The following is a 24244-nucleotide window of genomic DNA, read 5'->3' as shown; positions in this document are numbered from 1 at the left end:
ATCAACTAAATTAAGACATTACTTTGAAACTCATACTATTATTGTTAGAACTAATTATCCTCTTAAGAACGTGTTTATAAAACCCGAGATGTCAGGAAGGATGGCTAATTGGGCTGTCAAGTTCAGTGCCTATGATATAAAATATGAGCCAAGAGCCGCCATCAAATCACAAGCACTTACCAACTTTGTGGCTGATTTCAGTAGTGACTTGCAAAAAGAAGGCGATTTAGAGGTCCAAACACTTGAAGTGACTAAGGATCTGTGGATTCTGTTCACAAATGACGCATCAAATTTCAGAGGAACGGGATTGGGCATACTACTAAAATCGCCATAGGGGGACATAATACCCTAGTATATAGCTTGTGTGCTTCAAGCTACCAACAACGAAGTAGAGTATGAAGCATTAATTGCAGGTTTATTAGTAGCTAAACAAATGAGGATCATGTTTCTTCAAGTTTACATAGATTTTTTTATTGATAACTAACCACTTTATTGGTTCATACAATGTAAAAGGTGAAAAATTGATTAAATATTTAGAAATTGTAAAAGAATTAGAAAAATTCTTCGAATCGTTTAGTATAAATCAGGTAACAAGAGAGGAAAATGATGGCACAGATGCCTTAGCAAACCTAGAATCATCCTTGAAGATCTCAGACGATATAAAGATACCAATCATTCACATATTTTCTCCAAAAATTGGGGAACATGAAGCAATGGAAGTGACAACGAATTGCCCTAGAGAATTTAAGGATCCTCAATCCAATCCTGGAGTAGAATCATGGATCCTCCCAATTAAGAAATTCCTCCGAGATGGAGAAATCCCTAATGAAGAATATCCTACAGCAGACAGAACCAAGGTATCCTAATTTAGTATATTACATGATACTTTGTACAGAAAATCTCTTGCATGTCCCTACCTAAGTGTTAGGTCATGAATAATCTGTACTGAGGATATGTTATCCTTGAGACACGTCTAGATCAGTCATCTTTGATAAGAGTTCCAAAAATAGGTCAGGATCAAGGATCCTCAGTATTTGTTATTATTAATGATTGTTTCTCATTAGTAGGTTTATAATTAATAGGTATAACGGCTGAAAGACATAGTTTACCTATTATTTCGCTACTGGACTCATTCAGCACGTGGTCAAATGGCTTGGACGCAGCTAGTGAGAGAGTGGCGCAAAGATAGGACTAGTTGTTAGCTTTCGTTTTTGTATTTAATTGAGCTTATGATTAGTTAGTTTACACTTCACGTACGTTAGCAATACTTAGAGTTCTTTCTAGATATACTCACATACACATAGCAATTATATATATATATATATATATATAAAACGTGGCTTTGTTGACTAAACGTTGGCTTCCCAGAAGAGTAGCCAATATATATATGATGTGGCTTTGTTGACTAAACGTTGGCTTCCTAGAAAATTAGCCAAGATAAGAAGTATCTGCTATGGTAGTTGGTCCACCAGAGGCAATGGTCTGCATAGGGATGATTTCTCCTTCCTGGTCCTCCGATAACCTTTGATGTTGAAGTCCCGAAGATCCTTGATTCTGCATGAAGGATCCTTGAGGTTGGAAGTTGAAAGATCCTTGATGATACAATCCAGAGGATCCTGGCTGAAGGATGAATGATTTTTTTTGAAGGAAAGAGGATACTTGAGATTGCTGACTATATATATATATATATATATATATATATATATATATATATATATATATATAGGGTGGGGTTAAAATAAGAAGTGGAGTTTGTCTAAGAAGTGTAAGAAGTAATCTGGTGCGTTATTAGATATGTTGATCTGACGGTGGACATGGAAAGTGTGTTTTTTGTTTGGTGTGTTTTATTTTAGTTGTGGTGTGTTTTTTGTGCGATGTGTTTTAATAGATATAGTGGTGAAAACACACTTTCTACACTTCTTAGGATAAATCTACTTCTTATTTTAACCTTGCTCTATATATATATATATATATATATATATATAGGAGAAGGATCAAGAGAGAACTCCTTGTTAAGGAGAGAACTAGAGAACTCTTAAGTAAAGAGTTATTTTTGTAAATTGCTCCAATATAGAACCTGTGTCTTCTCTGTTTTACCCAAATTCCCCTGTGCAACAATCACAATAGAAACCCTAGTTCAACATAAATTAGCACCTGCAAATCACAAATCACGGCAACTCAGTTATCCTAATCTCGAATCAACGATTATTTCAATAGTTTAACATGTCAATTGCAGGTTTTGTAATCTGATTGTTTCACTAATAAATCTGATTGTTTCACTATAAATCACGGCAACTCGGTTATCCTAATCCCGATGCATGTATTTCATTGGATTAGAAAATGTGTTTTTTCGTTTATGTATCATTGTTTGTAATCGAAGACGGTGGTTTACGAACTTCACACCAAGTGTGAGACTAAATGTATGTTTTTTTTTGTTATTGAAACGTGCGCTTTGGAGGTATTTTTGACTGCATGTACCTTTTTTAACTTATTTTGCATATGCATGTTGCAAATGCAAAACTTTTTAATGTATTGCAACCCGTGTTTTATACATATAACATCATAGATAGTGAGTTAGTTCATGGATTGCATACAAGGTGTTCATCAAGTTGTTTTTTTGTTTTTTTTGTTATTGAAGCGTGTGTTTTTGAGTTTTTTTTACTGGTCATACATTTTTTTATTATTCGCAGATGCATGTTGCAAAAGCATGTATAACATCGTATATAATGAGTTGTTCTTTGTTGTTGTAGACCCTTGCTTTTCGAATTATTTTTTTTAACATTTTCGCGTACCAGGTGTTCGAGTTGCAGCATTTTACAAGTCTTGGCTACACAACAATCAACATAGAAAACGAGTACATGTGCAGCGATGCGTGGATAAAAACACTAGGTAATAGTTTATTACTCGAACTGAAGACCATGTTTAATTTGATCGGAATGCCCCATCGAACTCCTATGTTGATGTTGCTTCAAGTTCCTATAAATTCAACCTGTAATCTCTTGCATTTTTTTTAGGCTGGACAACAAGGTAGCATCTTATATCTATTGAAATTAGCTAATGTTGAAGAACAAGCCAACAAGCAAATCGTGTACTACACACGTGTAATACTGAGACTTTTGTACATCTATTGTCGTATAATTATTATGAAATTGTAATATTACTTTTATGTTTATTTCATAACTGATGCATTTTGTTATATTCACTTTTTAACCCAACTGATTTCATCTGTGTATATTACAAAAATAATTGACAATTCTAATGGTATCTTTGCTGCAAATTGATGGTGTCGATCAACAATGTAAAATCTTATTTTGTAAACTACATATATGCAATATAATTTTACACATACTTAGTATGAAATTAACTTGTATTTTGTTTAGAACAATTATTACTCCAGGAAAATACCATATTTTGATTGAATAGAATACCCAAACGAGTCCAACATACATTAAGCATATGCAATATAACTTACGACTGCCTTGTTGGGACGTATGTGTATGTCAACTTTGATGTGCCGACAAATACATAAATAAAAATGCGAGATTTTCAGTATTTAATGGTGTAATCATGCCTGAATCATGATTATAAATCAAATCACAACCTACATTCAACATTATATGTTTGTATTACACATACGTAGTGTATGCTTTAAATAGTCCATGTGCATTTTGATATTGTATATGCGCTGCCTTATTCTTCAGCTTATGTTGGAATGCATGGTGGTTCTCATCTTATAGATAGCTATTATGTCAAATTTATGTATTGTTGTCCTTACATGTATTTTTTCATATCTTTGTGTGCCAATATGTAAAATATTTGAACTTATATAGAATCCTTCTCTCCTCGAGAAGAGATATCGATTAAAATTATAATATGGTATCAACCGAAGTTGTTTGAGCTCCCCCTATTCTCTCGCCATCTTTCTCCCTTCCCAAACTGTTCCCTGTTCATCTTCTTCTTCCTCCCTCATGGCCTCCTCATCCTCTGACTATGAACACCCTAGCCCAGCTGCTTTCCTTTAAACTATCCTCAACCAATTATCTTTACTAGAATAATCAGATGATACATATTCTTTCTCTACACCTAGTTATAAGTTAAAGCAAACTAATAATTTTAATATATGATACAGTAGTAATACGTGTATACAATAGTAATACATATGCGTAATTAGGGCTACATATATGTAATACATCATGACTATATATAACTAATACATCAGCACTACATATGTATAATAGAATTATATAATCATATTTAATTGTTTAAAAAATATACGTAACGAAAGTACTGCATGTATGTGATCACAATACGACATACATGTAATGTAATCATAACTTATTTAAACCATACATTCAAATGTATTATATTGCATATATGTTGTATGCCAAAACAAATGTTGCATTAATATTATCATCACAATAATTAACACCGTCATATGAAAGTACCATAATATTCATATTGTCTTAACACGTCTGATTCTAAATGCTAACCCTTTAACAACATCTAATGGTTTATTTGACATCACATTAACACCGTCAAACAGCTGACATAGAGATAGAATATTTCATATTTCAAATTAAGCATATATTTTTTCACTCCTTTGGTTTTTTAAACTCCAGTTATTTTTTAACATTGTGGTTTCTTTTTATTGATGTATCCTTTACTTTATGCTCTCCATCACCTGTTTATAAATTAAAAACTATAAGTTAACATTAGTACAATAGGGTCGATCGGAAATTAACCAAAGAATTAACAGTTTTACCTGCTCCCGGGCCGGCCTTATAGTGTGCATGTTATTTTTCGGTCTTCAGTGCTAGGCAGTTCGGTCTCAGGCTTAATTCAGATATCAACCCATGCAAATACACCAAAAAAAACACATAAGCCTTCACTATCACAGTATTTGGTTTGAGAAATATGATGTGTTTTAACATTATGAAGCAAAATTAACATGACAGGGTATTATGATTCAAGAACCAACAACACGAGTTCATTTAGATATTTCATCAAACAGTTGGAGGGCATACAAAATCAAAAGATTAATTAAGCCTGTAGTGCTCGATTAAGCACCAAAATTGAACAATCATAAAGCAAGATAACTGAAATTAACGAGTTTATTTATAACGGACTATATATTTAACTAATAGATTAGTGTTGCATATACGTAATAGATATGTAATTCAATAGACCACATATTCATTTAATAAACAAGCATTGTATATATATAATACATCATACTACATATATGTGTATAATATACAACCGCCGCATATATGTAATTTAAAATGGCTGCATATGTATAATAGATAGGTGATGCATCTGTTATGCACTGACTATGTGTAATACTTGGAAAATCAAGTAAACTACACAAATTAACTAATATCAATACATGTATCATTCATAACTTAATCAGTGTACAAATTAATGTTCATCGACGCCCTATTACTACGTTCAACGCAACATATATGCAATATAACTAAATATATATAGTATTCGATTAAACATGTAAGACACCGAAACTTATATTAATATTTGTTAAATCATATATGCTCGTTCATAACTTTCATAAAAAACAAACAGAGCATCCACACTATGTGCATGTAATGCACCTATTTGACACTTATAACATGTGAATTTAACTACTACGAGCATATGCTTTTTACAATTCTTCAATTTTCTGCTTGATTTCACGATTGGTTGGACGAATTAGACGATCGAACGACCAACACCTAATCGATACTCATAATGTTTGAATTGAACGACAATCTGAACCATGTATATATAATGCATATATGCAGTACATCATAATTACAAGTATGCAATGCATCAGCACTGCATATACGTGCTAATACATCAGTATTACGTAAATGCAATACTTGAAAAATCTTGTACAAATATATTAACCAGTCAATATGTGTATCGTTCTACAAGTTAATGTTCAACTATGCTATATTATTATTCTATTAAACAAAAAAGCAAAAACAGAGCCTATCAAATGTGATAGCCTATGATTTGTGCTAGATTGTTGTACAATAAAACCAATCAACACTTAAATTTTGGAAATTGATGGTTGTGATCGTTTACCTGATTGTTTTCTTTAGATTCATGCCTGATTTTGCAGTCAATTTGGATGAACCAGGCGATCGATTGACGAAAATTTGAAACCCTAGATGCGGGAATAAGTTAATCGAGGTGAGTGAGTTAGGATATGGAAGAAAGAAACACTTGTAATTTCTTAATACCAATATTACCCTCCCTCATAAAAAAAGACCCAGCAGTTTGTATTTTTCTCCTTCCTTTTTTTAAGCCTTTGGTCTAATAAAATCAATGGTGTTAAGAGAGTTCTCTAGTTCTCTCTTTAAAATGGGTTCTCTCTAGATCTCACCCCTATATGTATATATATATATAGGGTAGGGTAGGGTTAACGTAAAAAACAATAGTTTTGTGATAAGCATAAGAATACATGTAGACCCTTTGATCTATGATCTAGTGGTTAAGATTGGTAGTTTCTAAAAGTTGTATAATTTCTTATTTACATGAGATAGTGTTCTATTTAGTTGGTGTACTTTATTTTAAGGCTTTCTCACACTTCTCACAAAAAAATTGTTTTTTATTTGAACCACTATATATATTTATATATATATATATATATATATGGTGGGGTTAAAATAAGAAGGAGAGTGTGTCTAAAAAGCGTAAGAAGTAATCTGGTGCGTTAGATTTGTTGATCTGATGGTGGATATGGAAAGTGTGTTTATTGTGCGGTGTGTTTTATTTTAGTTGCGACGTGTTTATTGTGCGATGTGTTTTATTAGATCTAATGGTGAAAACACTTTTCACACTTCTTAGGAAAAATCCACTTCTTATTATAACATTGCTCTATATATATATATATGTATATATATATTTAAATATATATATACACACATATATATACATATATATACACATACATATATATAGGGGAATGTTCATGTACATTTTAATATTAACATGAAAACGTAGGAACTAATACCAATTTAAAAAATATGAGAATGTAAGAAACAATACCAACTACAATAGCAATCTACATAAACAGTTATTTATAATAACAAAGAAAAAAAACCTAAAAATTACAACAAAAGAATCTATAATTAAAAACAAAATAATAACAACAAATACCATTATATATTTATAGCATCAAAAGAAAAAACCTAATAATAACAACAAAATATAAATCAACAAATACTTTTAACGTCTCAAAATCGAAAATTAGGAAATACGATCATAAATAAAAGCAAACACCTATAAAAATAAACTTACTAATAACAACAAATTAGTTCTCACTATTTTTATGTTAAGAATAAAATGTATTTGATCATGCTTTCATATATATATATACGTATATATATATATATATACGTATATATATATATATATATACGTATATATATATATATATATATATACGTATATATTTATATATATACGTATATATTTATATATATAGAAAATGGTTCAAATAAAAAGAAGTAGTTTCTTAAGAATGATAAGAACCATTAGAATTTTGATATTTGGCATTAAAACCTATAGTAAAAGAATAATTTTAGTAAACTATGTCGGTTATAATGGTGAAAGAGTAATTATAGCAAACTACGACGGTTTTTGGTAATTTTAAATTTCAACCATTGATTGATATTATTCAATGGCTATGATTTATTCTTAGTCTTCATAGTAAACTACTTATTTTTAAGATAACTCTCCCCTATATATATATATATATATATATATATATATATATATATATATATATAGGATCAGAATCATGATAAAACTTTTTTGATATTGAGAACTATGAGAACCATTTTATACCACAAAAAACTCAAATATAAAAAATATCATAAAATAAAAAAAAACACAAAAATGAAAAAAGTAAAAAAAAAAACTAAAATTCTTATTTCATCATCCCGGTTTCATAAAAAAATAAATAAAAATAAAAAACCTCAGTTTAGCTAAATTATATACACATATGTATAATATATACATATATGTACATATACATGTATCTTTTATACACATATGTATAATATAAGATAAATAATATTGTACATATGTGTATATTACGTAAATAAGGATTAAATAAAATTATACATATGTGCATAATACGACGGGTTTTTTAATGAAACCGGAATGAAATAGAAGAATTTTGGTTTTTTTTTTACTTTTTTAAAAATTTCATTTTTTTTTTGTTTTTATAATTTTTTAATTTTTTTTAGATTTATTTTAGTGGTCCAAAATGGTTTTCAAAGTTCTCAAGGTTGAAAGGGTTTGCTTAGGATCCTTACCCTATACACACACACGCATATATATATATATATATATATATATATATATATAGGGAGAGAATCATGAGAGAACTTCATTTTATGAAGAGAACTAAAGAACTAATAATGAAGTATTTTAATTTAGTTAAAAAAAATATTTTTAAAATTTTTTTTTCTTTCATCCTTCTTATATGTTGTTATTCTTCACCAAAAAAATATAACAATAAAAAAATAAAAAAATTAACGTTGTAATGCATATATGCAATGCATCGACTTTTTTTATAGCATATGTGTAATAGTATGCATTTGATATTTGAAATAGTGTTAAATAGCATATATATAGTTTTTTGTATTGTATATTTGCAATAGTGTTATATTATATACAAAAATTAAAAAAAATCGATATAATGCATATGTTCATTAGTGTTGTATTACATATATATGCAATAATGTGTTTTACATATAACAATTAGTGTCGTATTTTGCATATATTCAATAGTGTGTATTAAATAATGTATTTTTATATATACAAAACACTAAATGCACATACGCATTACATTAACGATTTTTTTAGTAACAATATCATCTTATTAGAAGGATAATAGAAAAAGGATCACAAAATAATTATTTAAAAATAGTTAAAATTAATTCTTTACTAGTTATATAGTTCTCTCTTTAAGAGGAGTTATCTCTATATCCCACCCCTATACACACACACACACACAAAATCTATTTTAAATTATAAAAACTCTAAGAATAATTATATCATCAAAGTTCATGTAATTTGGTTTTTGGGATTAGGAATAATCATGTTTTTTGGCTAAACATGAGCAGAAGGTCTCAAATGACATCATATTAATATTTTAAAATGTATGATATTTTGTGTGTATCAATATTTTTTTTGTTAGTTTCATGGATATATTGGCATTTATCTAGGGTTGGTATGCACTTGAAGAACCTTATTTGTCACACAGAAAAATTATAAGCAGACATATATGTTACCTTATTAATAGTTACAAACAGACATTGACTAAAGATTTTGATTGTATACCGACCAATACAATTAAAAATGTAGTGTATAAGAAATGTTTATACTTATTTGTAGCATATTTGTGTAATTTTAGTTAAGAATATGAACAAATGTAAGGCTATACCTAAGACGCCCTTAAATTTTTTACACTAGGAACCTATCCACTCCATGCTTTTTTGCGGACTCAAGTTTGGTAAACTCATTGTGATGACAACTATACCGCAAAGGTTACTGCTGGTTTCCGATAATCTTTTAATACAAATAAGCTTTAGTATTTGGTTGTTTCATTTTAAAACTCGATTTACAAACCAATTTTTAAACTTACATACATGTAGTGAATACGTTATATAATTTTTCTCTGCTACTCGTAAAGTAACAATCATGCTTCCGTGTATGCTGGCCGTCATTACTCGTTAGGGTGTCGGAATGTTCATCGGGTAAGGGTTTCGAGTAACTAGGGTAATATTGGCAACATTGCCGCCAATGGTTCGGCTTCGCATATTGGGTACCCACGTTTGGCTTCCTAAAACCGAACAGAATTGGAGATAGTGAAAGTGAGTCGGTTGGTATTGGGTTAGGCTTCCACACCCTTACACATTAATGTTATGATCATTTTGCCATACACCTCATTACCAATACGGCAGTACCTTTATTATTTCACTTAAATTGAAATGCATCAAACTTTATTTGTAAGTTGCATAAAAAAATTACAAGAAGATCATCACACGCTACATAGTTGCACTTGTAACACCCACCCTTTTCTTACGAAAAAGGCTTGCAAACGTTATTGTATACATGCATAAAGAATAAAATCATCCATTCGTCTAGTTTTGTGCTCGAAGCATGGGTGAGTTGAGCGGGGAGTGAGGTGACATGATGTCTTCGAGCCTGCGAGAAGACAACTTGAGTTGAAGGTTTCTTTGCCAGCATTGTTTCTTGGTCTTCGCCATGGCTTTGGTCTTGACCTCGAGCATCATAGTTTCGTGAACAAATGATTTGATCCTTTCTAATGCAACCATGACGGTAGCGTCATCCATGTTGGCAAAACAAACACGAAACCAACCCGGTTCATTGCAATGGAAAGACGAGCCTGGTGATACGTTTAGCTTGATTTCATTTATTATAATTCGCCAAAACGTCATTTCTGCTTCGAAAGTTGGTTCTTTCAAGAAGCGACGTAAGTCCATCCAGAAGAAAAGCCCCGCGTTGCTCTCCAAACTACCTATTCCAACTTGAGCTAGCTCTCTAGTGAACAAGTCGTGTCGGTTCGCTAGCCTGGTCCGACTCTCACGGATAAAGTTATCAACAAAACCATTCTGAGACAGCATCGATGCAACCAGGTGCTGCGTTTGTGTTGAAACAAGCCCAAAACTCGACATTTTGCGTGCGATGTTCACGACCGTATCATTATAGGAATAGATTATGCCAACCCTGAATCCAGGAAATCCCATGTCTTTAGAAAGACTATAAACAATATGGACTAGATTGTGATCGCATATTGTGGGGAACTCTTGAAGGATTTCAGCTATGCTCACGAATTCGTTGCCGTCAGTCACCGTGCCCGCATAAATTTCATCACAAACAAGGTGGATGTTTTTCTCATTGATGAAACTGACTAGGGTTTTTAAGGTATCCTTGTCGAAGAACGTACCCAAAGGGTTTGATGGGTTTGTTATAAGTAAGCCTTTGACTTTGATGTTTGATTCTTTTGCTTTGTCGTAAGCTTCTTCAAGGGCCTCAAGAGTGACCTTGAAGTTGTTAGAGCTTTCACAGACAACAGGTAGAAGCTGGACTCCGGTTCGCCATTTCAAATCGCGATCAAATCTAAGAAGTATTGAACACACAAATTATGGTAAGTAAAGAGATAAGTAATTAAACAAATACTCTTATAAAAAATAAACTTTACATAAATAGGTTTGTTGATTGTGTAGTTTTCTCAGCTTCTTGCTAAATGCTCATAAAACTCATTTTTTTAATGAAGTTGCTTTTGTTGGTAAGAAAAAAGTTAAGTATTTAATTTCACCTAAAACTTCTAAGTTATGCTGAAAATGGATTATAGTTGACCTTGAGTTTTCAACTATTAAAAACATAAAAACATTATAAATTTGTTCTAGTCATTAAAAAAATCTACACAATATTAAATTGTATAAAAGCTTAATAGTTTAGTCTAAAGGTCGGTCCAGAATGGGGTCAAGTGTCTGGTTATAAAATAAATAATTCTTGACTCGGAGTTTTATAAAACAGTTGTAATAATAAAATATAAATGCTAGCTTGACTTGTTTCATCTTTTCTGATCATCATGAGCATTTTATCATACATGAAAGTGACATCATTAATTGTAAATCATGTTCTATAATTATACAATAATTTGATTGTTGTAGTTAATCAAGATTTCTTAATTAAACCCTTATATTGTAAATTTTCTTTTCTTTTAATAAAATAGAATGATTTACTTAATTGATAGTAAAAGGTGTTTAAAAAAAGTTGAGGCAAAAGAATATATGCATACCCTGGATAGTAAGGGGTGGGCACCAAGAAGGCTTCACCAGGGTTAGCCAAGCAAAAGGCCACAGTCTCATGAGCTCCCGTGGCTCCACCGCTCATCACAATCCGGTCAGGATCGAATTTCACACGGCTTCCTCTAACTCGGCTCATGAAGTTAGCAATCGCGGCTCTGAATTGCGGCAGCCCATGATAGTCTTGAAAAAGGGCAGTCTCCTTGAAATCAAAGCCACCTTGTGGTGTGCATACGGAGGCTTCAGGGTGGTTCATGATCCACTCTTGGATCAAATCGAAACAAAGCTGGTTCTCGGCCAAACCCATTTGAATGACCCCGGATGGGTTGGTTTGGGGATGGTATGGGTTGGTGTCATAGGCCTTCCAGCCATCAAAATAAGGCGAGTTTTCGCCGTGGCCGTCGTTGGTTGCGATCTTGGATAACAACTTTTGGGTGTTGTTCAAGCCAACCTCCATTTCTAAGTGAAGTTAAGAGGGAGATGGAGGTTGTTTTAGAGGTAATAATTAAGAGTTTAGCTTGATGGCTATATGAAGTGGTGTAGGGTACTATATATAATGGAAGGTGACGGTGTGTGTGTGTATTGTGTGTGTGTGTGTGGTGTGTGTGGGGAACGAAGTGAGGTGAAGAAAATAGACTGCTTAACATGCATGAAGTTTCCTGTAAGTTGAGGGGCCATTTTGGTTATATTTTTAAGTTCGGGGCTACAACGGTTGTCATTTCCCTTTGTTCCTTCCTTTAGAAACAAGAAGTGGTTGATTTTTATAATTATTTGTATAAAATACAAATAATGCAATGAGTTTTGGGACAATTAGCTTAATATGAGTATTTATTATATCTTTAAAATCAGTAGGATGCTTATCCATCACATCCTGTTTTCGACAATACCAATTAAAATATTAACACTATGTGGAAGAATAGGGTACAAGTTTTGATATTATCCAAACTAATTTACATGGACAATAGGGTTCAAGTTCTAATATTATCCTAGCTAATGTGCATGGACAATAGAAAGCAAAACCTTCTAGATGCACAAATACGAGATAGAACATTTTTATTTTAATTAATGTACAAGTTTTGTGGAGTTTCATGATAATATATCAATCACATTTAATAAGTATTACCCAAATTCAAATTTTGTTTTTAGAGCATTCCCGTTTCATTTATCCATCCTCGTACTCAAATTTCAGGAAAATTATTAAAGCAATCACTCCAACACGTGTCTAAACTATTTTACTGTTTGTGTATGCTCTGAAAAGATCTAAGTTATGTTCTATTGCGAATCGGGCTTTGTTAAGCTCAGTGCGTATCTAGAAAAGAGATAGAGGGGTATACAAAAAAAAAACTTTTGAACATAAGGTCATTTAAATTTAGCAAACAATTTATAGCTAATGTTGTTAGAGTTTGGAAAAAATAAAATGCTAACAGCAAAGTTAGAACTCACGTAGAAAAATACCCAATATTTAAAGTCATGCAGACTAACCACTCTAGTAAATCTAGTTTATATTATTAGTTTCTAAATATAATATACATAAAAATGCTAAAAAAAACTCAAATATTTGCACTTCGCTGATAAAGCTGAGGGGTAGCACGAGTTACCCTTAGAGTCTTAATAGATCCGCCACTAGTTAAGCTCAATGGTATCCTAGGCCGGTGAGTCTGGTCTAGAGTTCCGATGTCAGATAAGATTGTGGAATTGGATAAGTTGTCGATGTTGATTTTGTTTGTCTTTTGCGTCAGGTGAGGAATTGAGGATAGATGGTCGTAGTTGCGGGATGCTGATGAGGTATTTACGATTAGATTATTAAAAATTCTGTTACAATTTTTAGTTTGATAATTGACGAATTATGCATTCAATTGGAAGGATTGGATGCCAATGACGGTGGTGTTCCTCTTATGGCGATCTAACTTAGACAGATTACCAACTTTAATATTGCTAGCAAAAAGAAATATAAACGTCAAATCGGCGATGTGTAAGTTTGTAATAACTAAGGTGAAACAAATAAACAATTGTTGCATCTTGTCATTTGTCTCACTCTATATGGCATATTATCTCACAATGTGTAATATCCCATCAGTCAATAATTTTGATATTAAGTACGTTTTAATTAGAGGTACACAAGTTCTTGAAGGTGTCAAATACATTGGCAAGGTAATTAATGATATCACACTTACAATTTCGTGGAGTGTTTGGAGGCCCCAAAAGGATTTGGTGTTACATCAAAAACATCTTAACTCGCTAAAGTACTTGAAAATGTTACAGCTCTTAAGTTTTTCATGGGTTTGAAATCGGTTGAAATGTTCTTCTATTTCTTGGAAGGATGGAAGGAAACTTGGTTTCGGTAATAAGATGGGTGGGTAAATTTTGTGTGGAATGTTTTTTTGGAGGCTTTTAAATCGGGGATGTACTTTCAAGGGCTAACTACTTGTTAGCCTTTGTTTTCTTGTTTATAATATAATTTTAGTTGCTTGTTCCAAAAAAAAAGCGAAAGAAATTCATTACCCGTCTCAAATTCTTAAGGAAAAGTAAAGTAGTCCCTCATATGGGGGCTACTATTCATCGTCAAATTCATTATTTGATATTTGAATGAGTATAAATAAAAAAAACTAAAAAATAAAAAAATAAATATTATTTCAATAGAGATAGAGATAAAACATAAGGCATGCGTGTTTTTTTTTAACTTAAGAGATAAATTTTGAAAAATAGTGTTTAATTAAACTATGTGGATAGGGATATGGATAGCGAAATGAACAAATAAAAATGACGTTTTGACTAAATAGGTTAGCAAGACATCTTGGCCTTTTAATTTTTGTTGACAAAAGTACAAGTAAAAAGAGGGAAGTGGATGTACTTTGGGGGTATCCATTTTTGTTGATTTTTTTTTCAAATTCTTCCGGTTTCTTTTACATTGCATTCTCCGGTTTAAAATATAAAAAAAGGAAATAATAAAATTGAATATAGGAAGAAAAGAAAAGAAATTATGTACTTAAAAAAGAATTCTCGACTTAAAATAAAACAAAAGAAAAGAAAGTTTTAATTACATTCTTGAGTTAGATCGGAAGGAAATAATAGGAAAAAAGTTGTAACTTTACAATTATGTCATCATAGCAACATGGAAAAAAGAATAGAGATAAGATAAATTAGTAATATTGTAATAAGCTATAAACTTTCCTTCACAATCATACCATATTTGGCAGGAAAGTTTTGAAGAAAAAAATGTCTAAATTTTCTTTTCATTCTTTTTCTTTTCTTTTAATAAAAAAAACTCAATAATGAAAAAAAAATTATTATCCTTTTTTTTCCCAATAACTTAAATAAAAAACTCAAAATTGCTTTTCATACGGTATTTGTTTGTTTTTTAATTTTAAATTGCATCACAATATCAAGCACTCTTTATAAAAAACTCGATCACAAAATCACCCTTAATCTAATTAAGAGGAGTGTCACATGTCATCTCCATAATACTTATCAAGCAACTTAGGCAAAACTTCAATTTTTAGGGGATCCACCCTCATATGCCCTTATACATTTAATCATTATAAGAGCATTCCTAACTCATCCTTTTATATTTATGTGAGGACAGTTTGTAAATTATATGATGAGATTTTGAGTGGTTGTGAGTGTAAATTATAGGGTGTGGAGAGAAATGTAGTGATTTTTTTTAAATTTAAGAAAACTTTGTTTTTCCTTATTTATTTTTTAAGATTTGTTGAATTAGTTGTTAGTAGAGCAGATAGAAAACCGTAATGATAAAAATATAAAATAATATTATTTAGTTAATCATGAGAAAGAAATGTAATGTTTTGTAAGCAATTAGCTGATTATTTTAAACAATTATTTGGTAACATATTTTAAAAGCTGAATTGACAACTTCATATTTAAGTATTTCACAGCTAATATGGACAATGACATGAGAAAAACAAGTTGAACTTCCTAAACAATTAAAACCGTATGATGCCCTTTTCATACTCGTACTCCTATTTATTTGTACCCTTATTCTTAGTTCCTCCTACCTAGCTCCTAATGTTGGCTCACCGTCACAAATCACAACCTACCCCCATGCCACGCTTTAGTGTGGAATCAGAAATTATAAAATATAAATCATATATGGTACGTGGGAAATAATTAATCGGTCTCAAAAAAATGGAATGCCTCCTTACTTTATTGTATTGCATCCATAGATTCCTCTTATCGTGTTTGGGTTTGATATCTAAATGATCGCTAGTGAACATTTGGTTATGACATACAGTACCCCTTATTATAGATCTCATAACGCGGACCATCCAAACACACAACACGTACAATATCTCGGTCCATCGCTTGTATAAACCAAATATAAAAGCCCTTGCCAACACAAACAACATTAAACTTAGTTGGCTAAATGGCGAATCTCTTCTCCATGATCAGTTGTGAACTCCATAGTGTATAGCTCTAGTTTTGTGGCAATCTTGGGGCCCCTTGTCCTTTCACTTAATCTATTATTTCGTGTACGTAATAAATATGCGGATCGAGACAGATTTCCATTTTTTCATGGAGAGGCACACAAGGAGCACCAAGTTTAGTTCATGATTCATCTCAGCAAGTTACTAACTTTTTAATGTGTTCATTAAGCTTCTTTATATATTAGACTGGGTTTCTATATTAGCCACGTCATCAACCACATCATCATCAGCGTCATAAAACACAAACGGTGGTTGACTCTGTTGGAAAAGATCGAGTTCGATGGAAGAATATGAGTTGAAAGTCTGGTCTGCCCTGATACATTTCTTAAGTAGCGGTTATCGCCGACCAATGAGTTAAAGTTGAGATATCCCTAAATAAACCACTTTTGGTGGTGTTACTTATAATTATGTCCAACGATGTAATCACATTACGAGTCATATCCTTGTAGTTTTCTCATGGCTACATTTTATGTTAGCTATACGGTTCACAACTTCTACAATTAGTGTTTTTGTATGTTTACTACGATTCTTTTAACTACATTTTATGATATGTATATTACGTACTATCCTCTATACTCTATAGCGTTCACATAAATAAAGTTTTTTTAAGTCAGGGGTCTCATCTATAGTAGTTTATCTATCTTCGATAGTAAAGTTTGTCAGTATCACACTTTCACGATACCCTACGAATAGCTTTTTTGTTTTTTTTATTTATTTGTTTTTTTTTTGTTATAAATAAAAAATGAATTTAAATGAAACTTTGCGTGAACTATATAAAATCTAGATAAAACACTTTTAAACAAAACCTTACCACTAGGCTAGTCTGTTATAGATATGAAGACCGATTAAAGAAAAAACCAAGCATGGACCATAGCCTAAATATTAATCAACTTGTACTCGTATAGGCAAGTTGATCCAAATTAAAAATATTATATATTTCTATCCATTCTCTTGACAATCATTTGATGAATCATATGCATATGCTGTTGAAACAAATTCAATGATCATATTTATTTATACTTCTACCAAGCAAGCTTTAGTAATATTATTCAACAAAATTAGTAGAATGGTTTCTTTCTTTTAACTAGAGAACTCGTAACGGTAAAACTCCCGGGACGTATCTACATTTTGTTAACAAATGACATAAGGAGAATCTTAAATTGACATATGTATTGGGTATGTGATCTTCAAGAGATAATATTAAGAAACTAATGTTAACAAGATTCGTACATAAGAACTCTAGCAAGAATGTATCACTTCGTTATCCCTTAAAGCGTACTCTTTTTGTTACTTATATAAAAACGACATCTTTTATCATTTCTGAAAATGAAGTTTATCAATGAAATAATACACCCAAATAGGCAAATATGAATGGTATAATATGAGTTGTAGATTCGTCATCCATATATGTGATTACTGTTAATCTAGTACACATGCATACTTTTTTTTTGTTTATTTTCAAGGTTATTGATTTGAGGATACTTATGTTCTCAATACAATATATATTGGTGTATAAAGGTATATAATATTATTTTTCATAATAAACAAAGTGATTGGTCCAAACTTTCATTTTATTATAAAAGTTGCAAAATATTTCTACAAATAATTACATAACGTGTAGAGGTGGATATGGAAATTATTAGGAAAAAACAATTTGCCTTTTTGTATGCACTTTATTCATAATATAAGATATTTTCAGAGAGAGAACATATTCTTTTCCCTAAAAGTCGTAATATTTGGTTCATGTACACTGTATTGATGGGTAAAACCGTAAAACATTTAATGATGCTCCTGGTTTTAAAAGTAACAAGTAGATTTATCAGCACACATTGCGATGAAAAGTTGTTCAGTATTGATTTGACTTGTTATGTTGTCGATAAAACGTCAGTACTCGGTATGACAACCGAAAGACAAAACCTAAAAAGGTAAATTTGTGATATGCTAAAAAAAACACTAATATATGTTTTACATTGAAAAAAAATATAAAAGTTGTAAAAACTAATATGAATAAAGGCTCGGATAATACTGATATATATCGACGTCAATGTTCTTCGATCAGAATTGATGTGGTATTGATATTGGTGGGGCAGTATCAGTACGGTTTGTTATTGGTACCGACATTCACTATAAGTTACCATGTAGAAAAATATATTATTCCGAATACAAAACCCTGTTTCAATAAAAAATAAATTATATTGAAAACCATAAAAATAAATATTAGTACCACTACCAAAGTTGTATGGACGAGTATACAAATCAAAAATATTTGACCAGTACAATTTTGAACAAAACTTGTAACGAAAGGTATATAAAAATAAGTAAGTCACATCAGTAGTGTATTAGGACTTTTTTAAAGTATTATATTATATTATATTAGAATAATAAAAAGATAAGCAACATCACTTTAAAAAAAGTGAGGTAATGTTTATAACATTTTACATTTGCATTTTACTATTTGTACATTATGTTTAAAAAAATAATTTATATCGACACGTGGATGAATGTAAGAATGTCACAAAATATGCTAAAAAATTTTAAAAAAATTGTATCTTCAAATTATATATATATATATATATATATATATATATATATAGGGGATGGTTCAAGAGAGAAATGATATTATTATAAGAAATGTAAAAAATAAATATGGACCACTAGTTTTATTTTAAGATTTAAATGCTTAAAGCTAAATAAAGAAACTATTAATTATTCTATTCTTCAATTAATATAACTAATAAACCATAATACTTATATATTTAATTAATATAACTAATTAAATTATTATAATTAGAAAATATTAAGAACTCATTTATTTTTATAATTACCTTTTGTTTCTTGAATTTTTATCGTACACGAGTATAATTTATTCATATATTAAAATTTCTTTCTATATATACACAACAAAAATGATTGCTATTTGGGACTGAAAAATTAGTCTTTGATACTATTCAATCAGTACCTAATGGCCATCGGGGACTGATTTGTCAGTCCCCAGCCAGTAACAGATGCTTAGTCCTAGATAGTGGTTTTGGTAACTAAAATTCAGTCCTTGTTGTATTACGCCAACAGAGACTAACAGTCAGTCTCCGATACATAAAAATTCAATCCCCATATTGCCCTCTGGTACTACGTCATTTCAGTCCCCAAAACATTTCTTCAGTGACTGCAGATCAGTCTCAAATACTATGATATATCAGTTGCTAATGTATAACTTTAGGGACTGAAAATCAATCTTTTCAACAACACAATATGGTCCCTGATACGCTTCGTTAGATTCATGATTATATATCAAATCAGTCTCTAATAAGATGTTTTAGAGACCGAAAACCATTATTGTAGTCCCGGATATCTTTTGTAGAGACTAAAAACCAGTCTCTTATAACATTCTAATATAATATGCAATATATTTATTTAGAATCCGAAATTAAATATATGAAATTCAATCCCTAATTCATAAAATTTTACATAAAAAAACACAGAACCAAAATAGGGTAAGTACATCAATTATCCTCTAAAAGCTAAATAAACAAAAGTTAAAGAAAAATGCTATCCTATTTCCATCAGCCTTATTTGAAGAAAGTTGTAAGCTGAAAGTTCACTTTCTAAACCACCCTGCAAGATCATCCTTACTAATATCATAAGGATTCCTTCCACAAATTTAGACTCTCATTTAGTGGTGAGGGGAGCTGGTATCCCGAGACAAAGATAGAACTCTTAACCTACAACATGATAACGAAGAGAAATTAATTAGCTATAACGTAAGTAAAAATCATATGATTAAACTTACAAGTAATATCCTACCCAAAAAGAGTTAATTCCACTACAAACTTCATTATTTTCAATTGTGGGGTTAAACGAATCAAAAATTAGTAAACTACATAGCATTAAGACGGTTGCTAATATATCAGTGCCCAAAAGCCAACTACAAAAACCAAAATGTCGATAAATCAATAAATTTGAATTTGATTCACCTTGACATGTATTTTTACATCAAGCTTAAGCCATTGTTAGATCACTCTAGCGTAGATGTCCAGCCAATTATGTTTTGTCGGCTTACCTATCTTAATTTTCACATGATAGTACCCGCACATAAAAAACATAAACAAGTTATGACTTAGGGATTATCCCATCAGACTGTGAAATAGGTGTGATATTCTTCAATTCCTTCTATGAAACCACTTTGATATATGTGTTATATCATGAACAAAAAGTTTATTATAGCTTACAATATACAAAATACATATTCCGTGTTCCAAGTTTCTGAATTCAAAGAATAAATAAAGTGTTAGCCAAGAAACAATGAATATAATGATAAAAGATTCTGGATTTATTGGCTGAGACAGATAATCTTTTACATATATTGTTCCATAAAAGTGTTGCAGTGAAATGACAAACATATACTCACTCTAAATTTTTGTAGGTTAATTTCTTCCCGTACAATAAATATTATAACCGATTACTAAAATCTTAATTATATTGGTACTGAATTAAAGCAATATCCATAAGGTTCAAATCTATTATGTTAACATATAAGAAGCGAACGACAATGTAAAAGCATATAAATTCACCACAATACAACATAAACATAATAAATAAAACACAAAGAAATTAAAATGACATGTAAATCGAGACTTTTAATTTCTTTTTAACCTTAGTTTGCGTGAATTCCAACTCCACGACACAAAATTGAAACTTGAAATACAATCACCACAGGGAAACTTGCAATTACCGAGGGTCACCAGAAGCATATGGTCGTCTACTCGTCTCGGCCTCAATCGTGACAAACATTTTGGTGTCGTGGAGAAGTGGGCAGATTAGGGCTAGGGGAAGTATATTGAGGAATGGTGGGAATCAAAAAATTTGAAAGTGTTAAAAATTTAAAATATTGGGTGAGTGGAAGTTTATTTCGCAAGGATGAAATGGAAAATATAAAAAGTATTTATACAAATTTTAAAAGAAGTAAAATTGAAAGTTGCATATATATAGAACTTGTGTATTTTGTGTATGTAATTATTTTATTATGGTGTCAATCATATCGGGTTGGTCGGTTAACGGGTTGAGCCGTGTCGACCCATTTAAATGTGTCGTGTTCGAGTCATGTATCGAGTAAACTCATTTTACATTCACTTACTAATATGAGTAATACTTAATGAGTTAGTAATAATTTAACCAACTAATTCCTTTTATTCATATAAAACATTTTAATGATTAGTGATATATCTACCTATTTTGTGTATTTATCTCTCAATCTCAGTAATAAATGTGAGTTTAACATATTTGGCTTAAGATAAAAACAAATGAGTATAAATAATTAGATAATAGACATCTAGTACTAGTAAAATGAAGATGTTCAAACTTTCAAAGTGAATAATATTAAAAATAGTTAAAAAAATTAATTTTACTTTTAAATATTAATGGAAATATAAAAATAAATAAATAAGTATTTAACTATAAAAGTTAACAATTCTTATCTTTAAAATTAAATAAAAATAGTTAAAAAAAATTAATTTTACTTTTAAATATTAATGGAAATATAAAAATAAATAAATAAGTATTTAACTATAAAAGTTAACAATTCTTATCTTTAAAATTAAATTATCGCCCCTGTATGTTATATACGTTTTTTTACTGCTTAAAAGATTTATATGCATTTTGCTTAATTATCTAACTATCTATATAATTGACTACCATAAAATCTTATGTGTCGCTCTCAGGTTGTTCCTCTCATTCTCTAGAGCCACCAGATTGCTTGATTTCTAAATTGAGGCTTCTCATGCATTTGATCCGAATTCACGGGTATGGGTTTTACTAAACCCGGATAGTCTTTAAATGGGTTATAACATCTCATATATTTATGAAACTCTTTCATAATCAAACAAAAATTTTTACGGGTCATGGGTCTCACCAAACCCGGATAACTCCTAAACGGGTTATAGCATCTCATTTATTTGTGAAATAACTTCTTAATCATCAAATCCCAAGAATAATTTACACGGGTTATGGGTCTTACCAAACCCAAACAGCCTTCAAATGGGTTATAGGATCTTATCTATTGATAAACACTATCATTAAACCCTAATTTAATTTATCTCCTATATATGTTCTCTGGTGTTACTGTTGGTCCATCATCTTCATCGCCGGTTAACTTCCGATACTACCCGCCATTGTCAACTACATTAACATCCCCTTTTTTCATTAGACAAATATTTGTGTTCATGTTTGTTCATTTAAAAAAATCAACATGCTCGTGTCCGTTTATGTTTGTTCGTTAAAAATCTAAAAAACCTACACATATCAGTTGAAAAAACTCAAACGCTAAAAAATATAATAACAAACTAATATATATGTATTAAATTAAAACTAAACTACGTTAAAAAAATAAAATAAATCATCATAAAATAGCAAAACGATTAACACAAAAACTTGAATAAACTCCCGTAACACGGGAGGATCAAACTAGTTTAATATTTATTCTTTTTAAGATTTAACAACATCATATTCAAAAACCACAGCAAAATCAAAAGAGAATAAAAGGAATATTTACAAATTTGAAATAATTTTAATTTAATATTTTGACATTTGTGGATCACCGGAACAAGATATTTGATACTGAAATTTAGTCTCCAATAAGGTGTCTAAATATTACCGACTGATTATTAGTCGCTAAAACATGTCATGTAAATGTTAGTTCGTAACAATACGAGCAACTAAAAAATCAATTTCAAATACCAAGTATTTGATACTAAAACCATTAGTCCATAATACTTTAGTCACATTCTCTCATATTTTTCTTCTATTTGGAGACTGATGATCAGTAGCCATACATTTCAGTAATTTTGCATTCTATATTTGGGACTGAAATCCACTTGCCAATAAATTTTCACTAAAACCTTATATTTCCAAAACATATTTGGGACTAACTTTTGGTCTCAAATGAGGTGTCAAAGTATTAGCAACTGATTATCATTCACTAACATTAGTCACTTAAAAATCAGTCCCTAATACTATCAGTGACTGATATATCAGTCCTAGATACTACGTATTCGGGACTGATATATCAGTCCTTAATAATTTAGTCTCTAATGGTCACTTTTTTTGTAGTGATATCCAAACTAATTTCTTCTAACTCAATATATTAATATCCATTAACACATATTTACATTATGATGAATAATACCAAAATACAATTTTACATGTGTTTGCATTATATATCAACAAAAAACATACAACCTACACAAAAGCGTATAATCTACAATTGTTCTGAGAATAAGATAACATATAACCTACACACGAAAAACATTTAACCTACACATAAAATTCATCATCAATAAAATACACACGCACACGAAAACATATAACCTACACACAAAAAACATATAACCTACACACGAAATTTTATCTTACACAAATACAATTTATTCATACATTAATTTCTTTTCAAAACCAATTTCTTCAAATTCAACATATCAATATCCATAAACACGTAGTTACATTGTGATGAATAATACAAAAATCTATCTTACACATGGTTGCATTAAATGTCAATAAAAAATATACAACCTACACAAAAACACATAACTTACACTTGTTCTAAGAATAAGAAAACATATGGCTTACATACGAAAAACATATGACCTACGCATGTGTAGGTATGTGTATCTTTGTGTAGTTTATATAATTGATGTCGAATTACATATGTAAGTTATATGCTTTTTGTATGTTGTACGTTTTTATTGTTCAAAACAAGTATAGGTTATATAACTTTGTGTAGGTTGTATATTTATTGAACTTAAATACGTTGATATATGCTAATATATTGATTGAAAATTATTTTTTTAATATAAATAAATAGTATTATATGAATAAATTGTATTTATATTGAATAAAATGAAGAATGTGTAAATAAAAAATAAAACTAAAGTAGTGTTTTATATTTTTAATTATTGTAGTTAAATT

At 30.4% G+C, this 24244-nt stretch overlaps 1 protein-coding gene across 1 annotated transcript; it reads right to left on the bottom strand.

The window, feature by feature from the left end:
- Positions 1-9961: 9961 nt before the first annotated feature.
- LOC143532643 (1-aminocyclopropane-1-carboxylate synthase-like) lies at positions 9962-12573 on the bottom strand. The gene is made up of 2 exons (XM_077027640.1): positions 11840-12573; positions 9962-11154 (listed from the first exon to the last, which is right to left on the bottom strand). Exons 1-2 carry the CDS (start codon positions 12301-12303, stop codon positions 10155-10157), a joined length of 1464 nt encoding a protein of 487 aa, XP_076883755.1. The 5' UTR covers positions 12304-12573; the 3' UTR covers positions 9962-10154.
- Between the last annotated feature and the right edge of the window lie 11671 nt (positions 12574-24244).

This window comes from Bidens hawaiensis, unplaced genomic scaffold (genome assembly GCF_021521415.1).
Source record: "Bidens hawaiensis isolate Kalapana, Puna unplaced genomic scaffold, B.hawaiensis_p1.1 tig00009539_1, whole genome shotgun sequence".
Classification (NCBI taxonomy): Eukaryota; Viridiplantae; Streptophyta; class Magnoliopsida; order Asterales; family Asteraceae; genus Bidens; species Bidens hawaiensis.
The sequence above is the reverse complement of the archived record's forward strand: the minus strand, read 5'-3'. Positions and strand labels throughout refer to the sequence as shown.

Bases quoted from the DNA above. Each gene is read 5' to 3' on its own strand.
- LOC143532643 (XM_077027640.1), bottom strand. From the start codon at position 12,303: ATGGAGGTTGGCTTGAACAACACCCAAAAGTTGTTATCCAAGATCGCA. The intron at 11,155-11,839 runs GTATGCATATAT...AATACTTCTTAG, and splicing joins CCCACCCCTTACTATCCAGG to ATTTGATCGCGATTTGAAAT.